Here is a 14003-nt window from a genome sequence, read left to right as displayed (position 1 = left end):
GTGTCAGAGCTTTTATTTTCAGATTGCTTTGATTTACTGCTTGTTCTATTGCTTGCAAATATCTTTAACAGAATCCACTAAAGCATACAATGGGAAATGCTCTACTGGAAACCAGATACAGGGGCAAGATTATTTTAAAATCTGTTTGTTATATTGTAGTTACTTCCTGGGCTAGCCTGCATACTAACTGGTTGCTGTGACAATGCAAGCATATTGGTTTGCAAGTAAATACAGCCTTTATTTGACTTGTGTGAGTAATCTGTGTCTATGTAGCTCACATGCTACTTACGCTGCAGAATACTACTTGCTTAAATATGGGAGAAAGAGATATATGGCTGGCTTTCTTATATATGCATTCAGGGCCACAAACCAAGGTCATTCAACATGCCTATAATTTTCCAAAGGACTAGTTTTTATTTAGCAGAATAATATTTCTGCCCCAGGCAGGTCAGTATCATCAGAATCTAAAAATGGAATACATTGCAGAGCTTATATTACAGGGCATAAAATGTAAGTACTAGATTACCCAGGTGAGGTCTCCTAAATCCTTTGTGCTTTTGATGACTTGCCTGTTCCTGTTCCCAATAGGAAATTCCCAGTAATTAATGACCACCTATATTACGTCATAGACAATACTTGATCTCACATTCAAAACTTCTTTTAGTTCTTTTTTAACATGAAAAATCAATATTTAACTCCATTACAGGCCATGGCTTTCATTATGTAGGTTGTGACATGCTTCTGTTAAACCTCATTGTATTTTAAAAGACATACACATCCCACCAATTGTCACTTTCATCCAATGGAATTTTAGAAAATACTTGTTCTAACAATAACTGTTCTTCCTCTGAAACAATGACCTGGATGTTGTTTTGGCAATAGACTTCGTTTGTGTGATTTAGATTTTTTTCAAGGATGAAGATGGAAGAATAGGAAGCCTCCCCAGCCCCAAGTGCAAACATGCAGAGAACTACAAGTCACAGGTTTTGGAAGAATACACACTCATACCCCAGCACTGAGGATTGGCTTCAGTGTACACAACACAATGGGCTCGTGGGTATTGCAGCTGCTACTGATCTACTGTGCTGTGCTGACTCCGCCATTATCTGGCCATCTGTTGATGATTCCTCCATTAGGTGATTGGTAATGGTATTTTTCCAAGATCCCGCCAGTTGTCAAAAGCGCACTCCTGGCACCCAAGAAAACAGTATGTCATACGGATGGCCGGGCTGAACCTTCCCTTGTAACACGTTACCTTTGAGTGGGGATTTGGTTTCGTGCAGATGCATCTAACCATGAAACCAAGAAGTCTAGTAAAAAGTTTGCCTTCTGGACTTGGCTGAGAATACTTCGATGATTTTGAAACAGTTTCTCCACATCTTTTTATCCTTTCCAATTTAAAAAGGAGAAACCTAGTGTGAGCAGGCCTGTAGTTGGAGTGGGGGATGAGCACAGTGGGAGTGCAGCCCATCATGTATCTCTACAGAACTGTCATGCTTATTTTTTTAAATAGTTAAATCCAGCAGTGTATCACAAAGCCAGAAAGTTTTTCTTAGGGAAGAAAATGAGTGGGCAGCTCATCGTTTTTTATTTCTCGTCCTTTCTCACTGAGTCTCAAGGCAGATTATACAGTGTAAAACGTTATCAAATTGCATAAGAAATCTTGCAACAATACACTAGGAATATGATTACAAAACTTTAAAAAGTGCAAAATATCAGATTCTACATATGGAACGGCCTACCTGAAGAGCTCCCTGGCATTCCACAAACTATGGAAAACTGAATTATTCAAGAGGTCTTTTTTACATAGGTAATAGGACTGCTGTAGGGAAATGGTTCAGATGCATTGGTACAGAGATAGGAGGGGACTGTAGATAATATGCTGTGTACTGTTGCCATAAGTAGGCTCCTACTAGATAGTTTATCATTTAATGTGGTGGCAATTTGCCAGTGTTTTTTTCCAACATTGTTTCAGCTCTGTATTGGATTTCTGTTTTCTGCAATCATTACCTTATTGCATTTATTGAATGCTCCAGCCATCGATCCCATTGACTTGCACTGTGTAATCTGCCTTGAGTCTCAGTGAAAAAGGCAGATTATAAACAACTTAAAATGTCAAGCTGTGCAGAAAATGGAATGACAAAAGTAGGGAACAATGCAGTAGGAGTGCAATAATATATACAATTAATAGATAATACATAGTGGCATATAGTCCAGTTCTGTATTGCCACATTGCCTTCATAAAAATGCCCTCCCAAACAACTCTGTTTTACGAGTTTGCAGTTACAAAAGTGCAGGAGCCTTTCTTCCAGTTACTGAAACCAATGTAAATATAACTTCCTTTTCTGTCCTTTGTAAATGTTCTGAAAAGTAAACAACGTTCTGGCACTTGAAACAGTATTCCAACCAAGCGTGCCCATCATACTAGATGTAGCTAGAACACTCCTTGGTGCATCCAGATACTGTTTTGGGGTAATTTGGAAGCCAAGGTCATGAAGGGTTTGCTGGACCTACGTTTGGAGAACAAACTGCTTTACTACAAAGTCTGCTGCAGTTAGACACATGACATCAAGCAACTCTTGGTGTCCAGTTCTAGCAACAAACCCGTCAGTTTTGGGATAAGAGAATACAGAAGTTACTAAAATGATGACAAGTGAGACACCCAATACACAGAGTTATAAAACTTTAATCACAAATTGAATACAGAACTAAATCACTAATTCAAGCCTTTTAAAGGTGCCCCCCTGCAACTTGGGGTAAGATCAACAGCTGCCCATACAGATGCATTTTCTGTTGTAGCCCCCACCTTGTGGAAGGGCCTGCCTGAGGAGTTCAGGAAGCTCCCGTGCTTCTATCGCCCTGCGAACTATGTAAAGCAGAATTGTTCAGGAAGGAGAGGGCCATACTATAAATGTATCTTTAATAAGGGGCTGGGAATATGGACTGTGTCACTGTGTGGTATCTGTTTGATGCATGCATGATCTTTGCGCTGCTTTCTACCTTTCTAATACAATTTTCTGCACTGTTTGACATAATGTCGAAGAACTTTTGCTCTATTTCAGACTTGTAATTCTAGTCCCATTGCATTGCTTATTAGATGTTTCATCTGCCTTGAGTCTTAGAGACAAAGACGGGCTGCAAATAAAGTACATAATTATGCATAGGAACAAGCTGAGAGTAGGATTGTTTTCCAAGTAAACACACAGAGTTATGCAACAGTGGCATAATTCTAGAGCAGCCCACAGGCAAGGGAATTCTTCCCAGCACCTTTACATCTTAAGAGCAATCACCACAGCCTCTCCTCTGCGAATTCCACAGATTCCTGTGGGTAGCATCTATTAGGGGGAAGGCTTGCGCTCGTTTATCAATGGGCCTCTTCTTAACGTGTCTCCTCTGACAAAAATAATTTCCTCAGCAATAAGACATCTACAGGACTATTGGGACATACCCCTTCTGCTCTTTTTCTTCCTTTCGCTGTGAGTCAACACATTTTTGACCACTCCATAGTTCTCTGTGTTTTACTCCAGCATGATTTTAAATCGGGGCTCTCCAGCCTTGCCAACTACTGATTCCATTCTAGCCATTTGCGGAGAGAATTCACACTTGGAAGATTTATGACAAGAGTCACACGTTTCTCCACCAACGCCTTTGCCTAGACAATTTGCACTTGAAAGCCTAATGCTCGCTGGCGCGTTTTGCACCCGCGGAATTACGGGCCTGGGTGTGAATCAAAGCTGCTGCTGCCATTTCTCCCAGCGATCCGGCAAAGTAGGTAAGAGGCGCTCTTGCCTGGCACTTTCATCTCGGCGCGGCGCGGCGCTGCCTTTCCTCCGCCTCGGCTCTGGTACGTCACAGGCCCCAAAGACCAATCCCGAGGCTCCGGCTCCGCCCAGCTCCATTGAAGTCGGTCCCCGTCGCCCACGTGCTTGCTTGGCCTGCCGGGGCAATGGCCTGCCGCGCTGCTCGCCCGTTTCGGGTGCTGGTGGACATGGACGGGGTGCTGGCTGACTTCGAAGGCGGGCTGCTAAGAGGCTTTCTTGCCTCCTATCCTGGGGATCCCCACATAGAGTTGACGGAGCGAAGGGGCTTTTCTGCGCGGGAGCAGTACCGCTGCCTGCGGGAGGACCTGGGGGTGAGTCCGGGGTGAAGAGGGGCTTCTGCCCGCCTCGGGATCCCGAGTACTGCGGGGATGGGAGAGGAAAGTAGGAGGGTCTGAAACAGATCGCCAGGATTTGCCCAGATGTATGCATCAAGCAAGCGATCGATATGTTCGTACAAAATAGCTGTCGCAATTTAAACAGTAGAGAGTCCAGTAGCACCTTTAAGACCAGCCAACTTTATTGTAGCATAAGCTTTCAAGAACCACAGCTGTCTTCGTCAGATGAATCTGTGGTCGAGAGCTGTGGTTGTCGAAAGCTTATGCTACAATAAAGTTTGTTAGTTTTAAAGGTGCTGCTGGACTACTATTTTGCAACTAGAGACTAGCACGGCTAACTTCTTGGTAAATTAAACAAGAGTTCAGTGTTACCTTGAAGAATAACAGTAATTCAAATTGATAAGTTATATAAATAGAAGACCAATAAGTGAATTTGAAGAGAAATGGCGGAATTATTTTGCTTATAAATAGAATAAGATGTTGTAGTTTTATAAATTGGAATAAGATCACATACAAACTTATTGTATATATCTTATAAGAGGTTACAGTCTGACGAGGGGAAATGTATGTATATATAATCAAATATATAATTGCTAAAATAGTTTGTAGATATGGAAACATTGATAAAGTTAGGGATAAGTAGAGAGGATTGCTATATTAATCCGTTACATAAAGAGATAAGATGAAATCGTGTAGTAATAATGGAATGAGTTTTTCCTTTTTGATTATTAATTTTTATTACTAAGTAGGGGAAGGAGGTGGGAGGTGCTATGTATGTGTAGTATATAGCAATGGGACTTAACAGTTGCAATTTTTATTGCTATGTGGATAAATATTGAAAAAGATTAAGTTTTTGTGCATTCTGTATTCTAAGAACTCTTGTAGCAGTAAGTTGCAAAATCTTCTTGACCTTATTAACTTTTCCCTCCTTTCTTTTTGTATCCGTTTTTTACTTTGATAAAATATATATTAAAAAAAAGAATAACAGTTATTCTATGGTGAGAGCTTTTGTGAGTCAGAGCTTGCTATTCTGATGGAATTAAAGTAGATGCCCTTTAGGCTGGTGTGTGTGTTGAATTTTTCCTTATGGAAGTCTGCAGAAATTGAAGGAATAGCTAGCGTTTTCCCCTCTGAGATAATCTAATTAAAACGTCCTGCTTTGGATGTACTTCATGGATTTTAATGCTAGTTTGCATAATCTACATTTCAATTTAGGGGCACTTTAAATTATTCTAAATGTATTTAAAAAGCTACAATGCGCTTGTTTTATTTGAACAGAAAATAACTGTTCCGCCTTGATGTTGAGCAGCAATAAAATGCAGCCCTGCCATTCCAATTACTTCTAATTGGGGCTTTTTTTCAGCTGGAATGCAGTGGAATGGAGTTCCGGAACCTCTTGAAAATGGTCACATGGCTGGTGGCCCCGCCCCCTGATCTCCAGACAGAAGCGAGTTTAGATTGATTGCCCTCCGCACCACAGCTTCCCTCTGTCTGGAGATCAGGGGGCGGGGCCACCAGCCATGTGACCATTTTCTCCAAGGGCAACCCACTGAGTTCCACCACCTCTTTCCCCAGAAAAAAAGCCCTGCTTCTAGTGCTGTTTGCTTATTGCCATGGTTTCAGAAATCAGAAGATTCTTGGGGTCCTCTGATGATCAGGAAACCCAGTTCATGTATTTCTTCTTCTCAGCTGAAATTAATATTCAGTGTGTGCTGTTCAGTCTGTTGCAATACAAAAATCCTAATTTTGTGTATGTGATTTTAGGATAAGGCAGCAAGTGTGTACGAGTCCCCAGGCTTCTTTCTGGGCTTGGATCCTATTCCAGCAGCTATTGAAGCAATACAGGAGATGGTCCAAATGCCAAAGTAAGAGCCACTGAAAATATAAAACATTTCAGGATTATAGTCCATGTACTCATGGTGATTAGTAACACTGTGTCTTTTCAGCACCGATGTTTTTATTTGTACAAGCCCTCTACGGAGATACGAATACTGCATCCCAGAGAAGGTTGGCCCCTTTCCTTTTCATATTGCTTTACTGCTGAAGTTCCCTGCTCCCTTTTGCTTCTTTCTCTTGGCCTCTCTTCTCTGCTCAGTTACATCTTTTGCTCCCATTGGTTAATCTGCTCCTGCATCATGGTAGGACTATTCTGGCAGGAGAATCATGCTATTAGCTTAGTTACCTTCATAACAACAATATTTTATTTATATACCGCCCTTCAGGACAACTTAATGCCACACTCAGAGCGGTTTACAAAGTCTGTTATTATTATCCTCACAACAACAACTTTGTGAGGTAGGTAGAGCTGAGAGAGCTGTGAGTGACCCACGGTCACACAGCAGGCTTCACGCAAAGGAGTGGGGAATCAAATCCGTTCTCCAGATTAGAGTTTTGTTGCTCTTAGCCACTACATCAAACTGGGTTTGATTAGCCAGACATTGCCCAGTGAGATAAATTATTGGGGGTCAGTTTAGATCTAGAATTTGTATCCTACAGTCCATGAGTGTATCCTACCACACCAAGGAACAGTCTGAAGCCTTCCTCCAGCCTGAGGTTGGATACGTGCCAACTCTCATCCTGTTATTCCCTTGAATTTGAATAATATAGACTGGATGAATAATCTGACATTTCTGCTGCAAAGGGTGTTCATTTTAAAACTCAAAAGTGTCTATCAAAGAGCAGATGAGGCCAAAGCTTCTGCAATTTTAAAGAGACATATGCCTAATTCCACCTGTGCTTTCCCACTTTATGAGCCATGCATGGTGTAAGTTTTTGTGTGCTACTCTATCAAATGCACAAAGGACATGGTCTTCTAAGCTGATAGTCTTCTGACATAAATATGAAAAGTCTTAACTCCCCCCACAATTCACAGTGAAGCAGTAACTCCTCTTAACTATGCTTAGTTAGTAAATTGTTAAGCAGTAGAGCCAAAAGACCAAGTTGTCAGAAACAATAAGTATCACATTTATATGCAGATCACAAACTGTATTTCTTTATGCAACTGCACTTCTTCATAAAAATGGTACGCTCTGTTACCGCTTTTTTGGGCCCCATTAAAGACTCCCCCCCCCCCCCAGAAAAGAGATTAGAGGGAGAAGGGAATATGAGTTGGATTCTACAAAGCGTTCCTCTAACATTATTCACAGCTCTTTTCCACCTTTCCATTTTCCCAAGAACTTCCTGGAATTTTTGTAAACAAAAAGCCCACCCAGCCTGCGGAACTGCAGTAAAGAAGGGAAACTAGGCAAAATCAGCCCCATATTCTTCTGGCAGTGGTGCCTCTGGTGGCACAAGACTGAAGGGGAGTGATTTTGCTCAGCCACATGGTTTGCGTGTCTATGTGGTTTGTCCACATAGGTCCCACAATGTTCATCATCAGCTTTGTGGAGGCCTTGAGGAGAAGACTGGAAAGGAATAAATAGGAAAGATCAAGGCGGTGTGCTTCTTCAGTACACATTTTATAGGATCCTGCTCTGTGTAAAAGTGAAGAATTTCTGTCATCCAGACTAAAACGATTCTGTAGAAAGTCACCAGGATCTGTACAGGGAGGCAGATTATATGATTTGCAAAAGTAATTGTGTATGTGTCACCTTAAGTTTACAAAGCACATTTCAGATGAGCTCTGAAATTCAGATTGCAAACATCATGTCTGGTCTGGTACTGCTGATTAAACATGACATTCAGTCTGGGATCCTGTAGTAAAACGGATATTATTAGAATTTAAAACATTTTCTTATTACTGCTCTCCTCACCTGATAGTACAGCTGGATTGAGAAGCACTTGGGCCCCGGATTTGTGGAGCGATTAATTCTGACCAGAGATAAGACGGTAGTGTCAGCTGATCTGCTGTTTGATGACAAGGATGTGGTCACAGGTATGAGAACCTGCAAGGTGTGGCTTTCGAATCAAAGGGCTTTACTGCTGCTTGCATGATGGAATGGTTGCCGTTACAATGTTCTGATTTTTCATAGGGGTAGAGCCTAATCCGAGCTGGGAACACATCTTGTTCTCTTGTTGTCATAATCGGCATCTAAAGCTGCAGACCCCCCAAAGGCGACTAGAATCTTGGACTGACGACTGGAGGGCAATCCTGGAGAGCAAACGTTCTAGGTGATGTCCAGGGAAATGGGGCATACATTTCAACTGGCAGTGCAAGTGATGTCCGGATGCCGACGACCAAGTTCCATTGGATGGAAGCATGCACTCACCCAGTCAAATGGTATCTCCTTCTCTCCACTTCACAACAGAATAGTATTTTATCCTACCTGCAATGCTTGGTTTATTAGTTATTATTAAAATACTAAATTCCAGTGTGTTGTATCTTTATAATTGTTTTAGTAAACAAAACTGTAAAATAGGTGTCAAATGTGTCGCACACCAAAAATGTCAACTAGTCCGTTCCCACAGACTGCCAGACAGGGAATAGCTTTTTTTGCTTTGCTGCCTGATTGCCTTCCTGCTGTCTTGAGGTCCCTGCAGCACAGAGGTGCTTCTCCAGCTCACTGGCCTCATGTGCCCTTTTGTGGTTGGCAGGCAGGCGAGGTGAACAAATGGCAGAACCAGCTCTGCCACCTCACCGATGAGTGAGTAACTGCATGGAGCCTCCAGCGCGAGCACTGGCTTCCTTCCTCACCCCATTCCCATCTCTCTGCCCTCCAGCCTCTCCTTTTCTCCCTTCCTCTCTTGTGGGTAGAGGGGCCAATTCAGGTACTGTCAGCAGTGTCAGAGGATGCAACCAGGTATGCCCAGTGGCACCAGGAGGAAGTGCCTAGGATTATAAGGGGGGGGGGTGACAACTGTGAAATAATGAATGTGTCCTGGGTGTCTGTTGGGTGGGGAGTTTGGCCCTTGAAACTCAAAATGGGTGAACACCCCTGCTGTTAAAGATCTCTGGAGCTGATATATGCAAGGCCAGATGAAAAGTGATAAAGGCCCCAGACTCAAGAACTAATGTCTCTCGTGATACAATAATCTGCCACCTTCTGCTTTACTGGGCCATAATTAAATTACTAACATCAGTTAAAAGAACCAGTATCAGGCAGATAATAACTATTAATAACTAAATTAATTATTCATAATAATTAATTATTAATAACTAAGGCCTCTTTGGCAGCTTTTCATTCTTCCAAATGGCATTTGTGTTAATTAAAAAGCAATTAACATAACTGGAAAGTGTGAATTTTGCAGGAGCCCCTAAAATGACAGAGAATTAAGTAGGCCTGGCCTACTTAGTTATTTGCAAGCTCAGAATTTCTGGATTGATTTCTCCCCTTTATGACTAAGTTTTCCCATACAGGCACAGGAAGAAATGTCTCACTGATGCATTAATTCTTTGGTAGGGGGATCCCTAGAGCTGTGTGTTTGGTGAGGTTTCTGGCCTCCTCTACTTGCAGAGGGCTGCAGTAGTCTTCAAGGAAGATAGTTGCCAGGTTGGATAGCCTCCTGTTGGCTGAGAGAGAGAAACGCAGCATGCACTCCACTACGGGAAGAGCGGTGATCTGTTGGCGGGACTGGGGGGTGGTCAGGTACATCAGAGCGGTAACTGCAGACATGACGGTCTCCTCGTTGGAGCATGACAGGCAGTTGATGACAGCAGCTACCCCATCAGCCTCCAAGATGTAGTCTTTGTTGATTTTGTCCAAGCACAGGTTACAAAGGCCACCTAAAGTATGATAGAACAAAAGCCTGTTACAACCTCCACTCTGTTATTAAGTCTTTCATGTTTCAGGGCAAGCTGCTTCTTCAGTTCTTTATGCAGTTTCAGTGTGTTTACAGCATGTGGGTTCTAAACACAGGCAGAAGTGGCTGTTCAATTCCTCTCCTCTATTTCCTGTGTTACATTTTTATGCTGCCCTTCCTGCAAGGCACTAAGCTGATTCGCCCAAAATGTGACATAACATAAGCCTCCTCCCCGTTTTAGCTACAGAGCAACCTGTGAGACAGGCTATGTTGAGGGCCCAAGGTAGGGTTGACAGTGTCCAGGTAGTGGCTGGAGATCTCCCGTAATTACAACTGGTCTCCAGGTGACAAAAATCAGTTCCCCTTGGTGAAAATGGCTGACTTGGAAGGTGGACTCTATGGCATTATACTCAGCTGAAGACCCTTACCTCCCCAAACCCTGCCCTTCCCAGGTTCCACCTTCCCAATCTCCAGGAATTTCCCAACATGGACCTGGCAACTCTAGCCCAAGATCACCTAGTGAGCTTGAAGACTGAGCAGGGATTTGAACCCCTTTGCCTAACACTAGTCGCTATGCTGTATTAAGCTCTTTTGTTTACAACATTACTGCTTCCTCCTTGAGGAATCCTTGCTGGAATTCTAAGCATGCTGACAAGGTAATTCTCACTGAACACAAAGTAAAAATCTGTAAGAACAAGATGCTAATTTGTAACCTTGACCATAAAAAGCACTCCTCTGAAGGCACAAGGTAAGTCTCCCATTTGGCAGGGTGCTACAGTGGGATGCTAAAGCACACATTTTGGGTGCGTGCAGCTGAACTTTTGGTCAAGTGGAGATAGATTAAGATGGGTAGCTGTGTTAGTCTGTCTGTGGCAGTAGGAAACAGCAAGAGTCCAGTAGCACCTAGAAGATTGACAAAATTTGTGGTAGGGTATGTGCTTTCGTGAGTCACAGCTCACTTCTTCAGATGGTATCTGAAGTGAGTTGAGACTCATGAAAACTCATTACCCTATCCCAAATTTTGTTAGTCTTACAGGTGCTACTAGACTCTTGCTCTTGGTCAAGTGGTAACTTACAATGATGTGTGTGTGTGATCATCTGGTAAACTGGTTATCTGTAAGTCTGCCAGTTGGGGAGGAAAACCTGCAGAAGTCTTGAAATCAAGAGTGTCATAAGATTCTGCTCACTATCTGGAAGGACCACACAGATGACCAGTTCTATCTTTTGGTAAATTATTGTATTCATTCTTTGGATAGATTTCACAGAAATTGTGAAATCCATACAAAACCTGGATAAAACCAGAAGTATTATTTTGTCTTTCTAAATCAGAACGTTCAAATTTTGCATTCAGTATGAACTGTACTCATTCCACAAATTTACAAAAATCTATGTACCACTTGCAAAATCTATGGCATAATAGAAATTGAACAGAATGGTGAAAGGATGGCCAAACAAGGGGGCATCTAAGGTGTCATGGATGTCTGTCCTGAAAAGTTGATTGAGTCTTCAAGTGTTGCAATTTTAGTTTAACTATTTTGATGTGGCATGCACTCTTTCAAAACATTTTTACTTAAAATCCACTTTCATTTGCTTTTCTCTTTAAACGTGTGCACCAGCACAGTATGTTGCAAAGAGGAAAACAAGACTTGTTAACCCCATCCTACATGATTCTTTCATACTAGTATCTCCTATACCCTAGTAGTTTTTGGACACAGCCATAATGCAGTGTATTGATTTAAATTAAAGCTTTACCAAGTGCAAATTCCACAAGGGTGTCATTATCCTCTGTGAGCGTATCCAGGAACAGGTCCAAGACCTTGAGCTGCCGGAGATAGTCATAGTTCTTGGGATCATAAGCAAAATTAGCTAGATTAGCCAGCACTTGCTCCTTGGCTTCTGAAATATAACAAAAACCGTTCCTGAGCGAAAGAACAAAGTAACTGAACTGGGCATCTATAAATCCCAAACAAAAGGGGCTAAGAGCCAATAAAATATACTCACCAGAACTTTCTGTTACCTGGAATTCGGTAACTAGGGCTTGAAGATACTCAAGGCGACCCAGTCCTAGCAGATCCTGCTGTTTTTCAGACATGATGCTGGAGAAAAAGTCATTGCTTCATAACCTACATACAACCACAGGATTGTTGAAAAGTTCTAATGGGTGTAAGATTTCTGCTTCATTTTTTTCCCTTATTGCTTAAGCTCCTAAAATTATATACAGACCTATTATATTACAAGCTAGGAGTAATTATTAACACATGGCTTCAGTCTATGCAGTGAATGAATAAAAATAAAGCCTATGGGTAGAACAATGTTTTCACTGCCTAGTCAGTACTGCAATAGCCAGCAGTTCTCTGGGTTTATTCTTCAGATAGGGAATACCAGGGCTTTTTTTCCGGGAAGAGAGGTGGTGGAACTCAGTGGGTTGCCCTCAGAGAAAATGGTCACATGGCTGGTGGCCCCACCCCCTGATCTCCAGGCAGAGGGGAGTTTAGATTGCCCTTGGCGCGGAGGGCAATCTAAACACCCCTCTGTCTGGTGATCAGGGGGCGGGGCCACCAGCCATGTGACCATTTTCAAGAGGTTCTGGAACTCCGGTCCACTGCAAGAGGTTCTGGAACTCCGTTCCACTGGAACTCCGTTCCACTGCGTTCCAGCTGAAAAAAATACTACCGAATTGTGTTGTGCTTTTCTTCAGGATCTCCACGTCATTTCCATGTGGAAATTTGGAAGACACTGCCACTTGAACAGAAATTCTTCAGCTGTTTGTACGAAGACATCCTCTTTTCACTAGGGAACAAATGGGATAGCCCACCTGCCCTTTACCAGTCAAATCTTGGCATTTAACCCTCTGCCCTATGCTTCCTGCGCCGTGACTAACTGCTCATTAATATCCACCAGTGATCTGAAGCTTAATTTTTAAGTGTAGGTTTTCCACAAGTCATTTACTCAGGAAGTCACTTGATGTTTGTGTCATGGATTTAGTCTAAAATATTTTCTACTCAAAATTTGGCGTCTCTGTACACAGACGTACACTTATTCTCTTTCCTACCTTCTCCAGTAGCCATAATTGAATGGGGACTTGGATATTAGTATTAACATTCAATATATACTGTACCCTATCATGTTTTTAAACTTGAGCTCTATACAAGAGTTCCAGTTTTTCCCAGAATAAGTGGGCTTGAATGATTAAAACTGTCATCTAAAGCAAAGTTGTACCCTTTTAAGTGCACTGAAGTCTGTGCACTTAGAATTCACGCTCCAGATAATCTGATCGTTTAAAAGGGGCCACAAAACGTTTTCGTTTCACAACGAGTTTTCTGCAACAGTAAAACAGCTACCTTTTGCTTCAGTTACCCGCCCTTCCCTGTTACCTGCTATCCTGGAGGGCGCTTTACATCCCTTCACTTTGTACAGCAACTCCCCCCATTATCACAGGTCAAGCCTCTCTGAGTGCAAACCGCCCTACGAGAATAAAATCCAGAGTTAAAAACGTTAATGTCCCCCCCCCCCCCCGCCCCATATCTGGAGGGACAGAAGTTACGTAAAAGAATAGGCGGCCGAGTGGCCGTAATGGTAATACCATAGAGACAGCGTGGGAGAGGTCCGCAGTCCTTACCAGCACTTCCGGTCTCGTTGAACTGGTGCTTTGCTCTGACGTCCGAGGCAAAGCGGAGAGGCTTTCGATCATAGAGGTGTCGAGGGATAGCGCGCCGCCGCTCTGCCTCCACGGAGGGTGATTCCTGACTGCGTGTTTCCCCATTTTTACTGACCAGAGTAGGTTGCGTACGGAAGCCTTAGAGGGCCGAAAGAGAGAAAGGGTCCGCGCAGTGGCGTTCTGTCTCGCTCGAGAGTCGCGGTCGTAGCGAGAATGGCAGTGAAGGCGAGACTGTCAGCGAAGAAGCGACTAGTTAAGCCGCTCTTGTTTGGGAGCATTTTTTGCGCTTTGGCGACCGCCTTCGTGTACAGGTGCGACCCGGAGGGTCGGGGCGAAGGGAGCCGAAGGGAGGAATGGCAGAACAGAATAGGAGAGGAGTGAGGTTGGAAGAGGGTGTCTCTGTAAACACCTGATTATATTGCTTCGTTGATTTTATTTAAATATGGTAGCAGTGATCACAGTAATAATAATAACTGTGCTTATATACTGCTCTTCTAGACAGATTAGTGC

General features: G+C 42.8%; 2 protein-coding genes across 5 annotated transcripts; one reads left to right on the top strand and one right to left on the bottom strand.

Moving 5' to 3' along the window:
- The first annotated feature begins 3931 nt into the window (after positions 1-3931).
- NT5C (5', 3'-nucleotidase, cytosolic) lies at positions 3932-8364 on the top strand. Its single transcript, XM_054978595.1, has 5 exons — positions 3932-4132; positions 5921-6021; positions 6103-6163; positions 7916-8030; positions 8128-8364. The coding sequence occupies exons 1-5, from the start codon at positions 3947-3949 to the stop codon at positions 8268-8270; spliced, it is 606 nt and encodes a 201-aa protein (XP_054834570.1). The 5' UTR covers positions 3932-3946; the 3' UTR covers positions 8271-8364.
- A 103-nt stretch (positions 8365-8467) lies between these two features.
- ARMC7 (armadillo repeat containing 7) lies at positions 8468-13493 on the bottom strand. 4 transcript variants are annotated; one of them, XM_054978599.1, is made up of 5 exons: positions 13455-13493; positions 13210-13300; positions 11837-11958; positions 11588-11731; positions 8468-9818 (listed from the first exon to the last, which is right to left on the bottom strand). In XM_054978599.1, exons 3-5 carry the CDS (start codon positions 11925-11927, stop codon positions 9481-9483), a joined length of 573 nt encoding a protein of 190 aa, XP_054834574.1. In that variant the 5' UTR covers positions 11928-11958; positions 13210-13300; positions 13455-13493; the 3' UTR covers positions 8468-9480. The 4 variants fall into 4 exon arrangements, with proteins under 4 accessions (XP_054834574.1, XP_054834572.1, XP_054834575.1 ...); XM_054978597.1 differs by having other exon boundaries at positions 13419-13464; XM_054978600.1 differs by having other exon boundaries at positions 11588-11728; positions 13419-13464.
- Between the last annotated feature and the right edge of the window lie 510 nt (positions 13494-14003).

Source organism: Eublepharis macularius, chromosome 4 (assembly GCF_028583425.1).
Source record: "Eublepharis macularius isolate TG4126 chromosome 4, MPM_Emac_v1.0, whole genome shotgun sequence".
In the NCBI taxonomy this organism is placed as follows: domain Eukaryota; kingdom Metazoa; phylum Chordata; class Lepidosauria; order Squamata; family Eublepharidae; genus Eublepharis; species Eublepharis macularius.
Note: the sequence above shows the minus strand (reverse complement) of the source record. Positions and strands in the feature narration are given on the sequence as shown.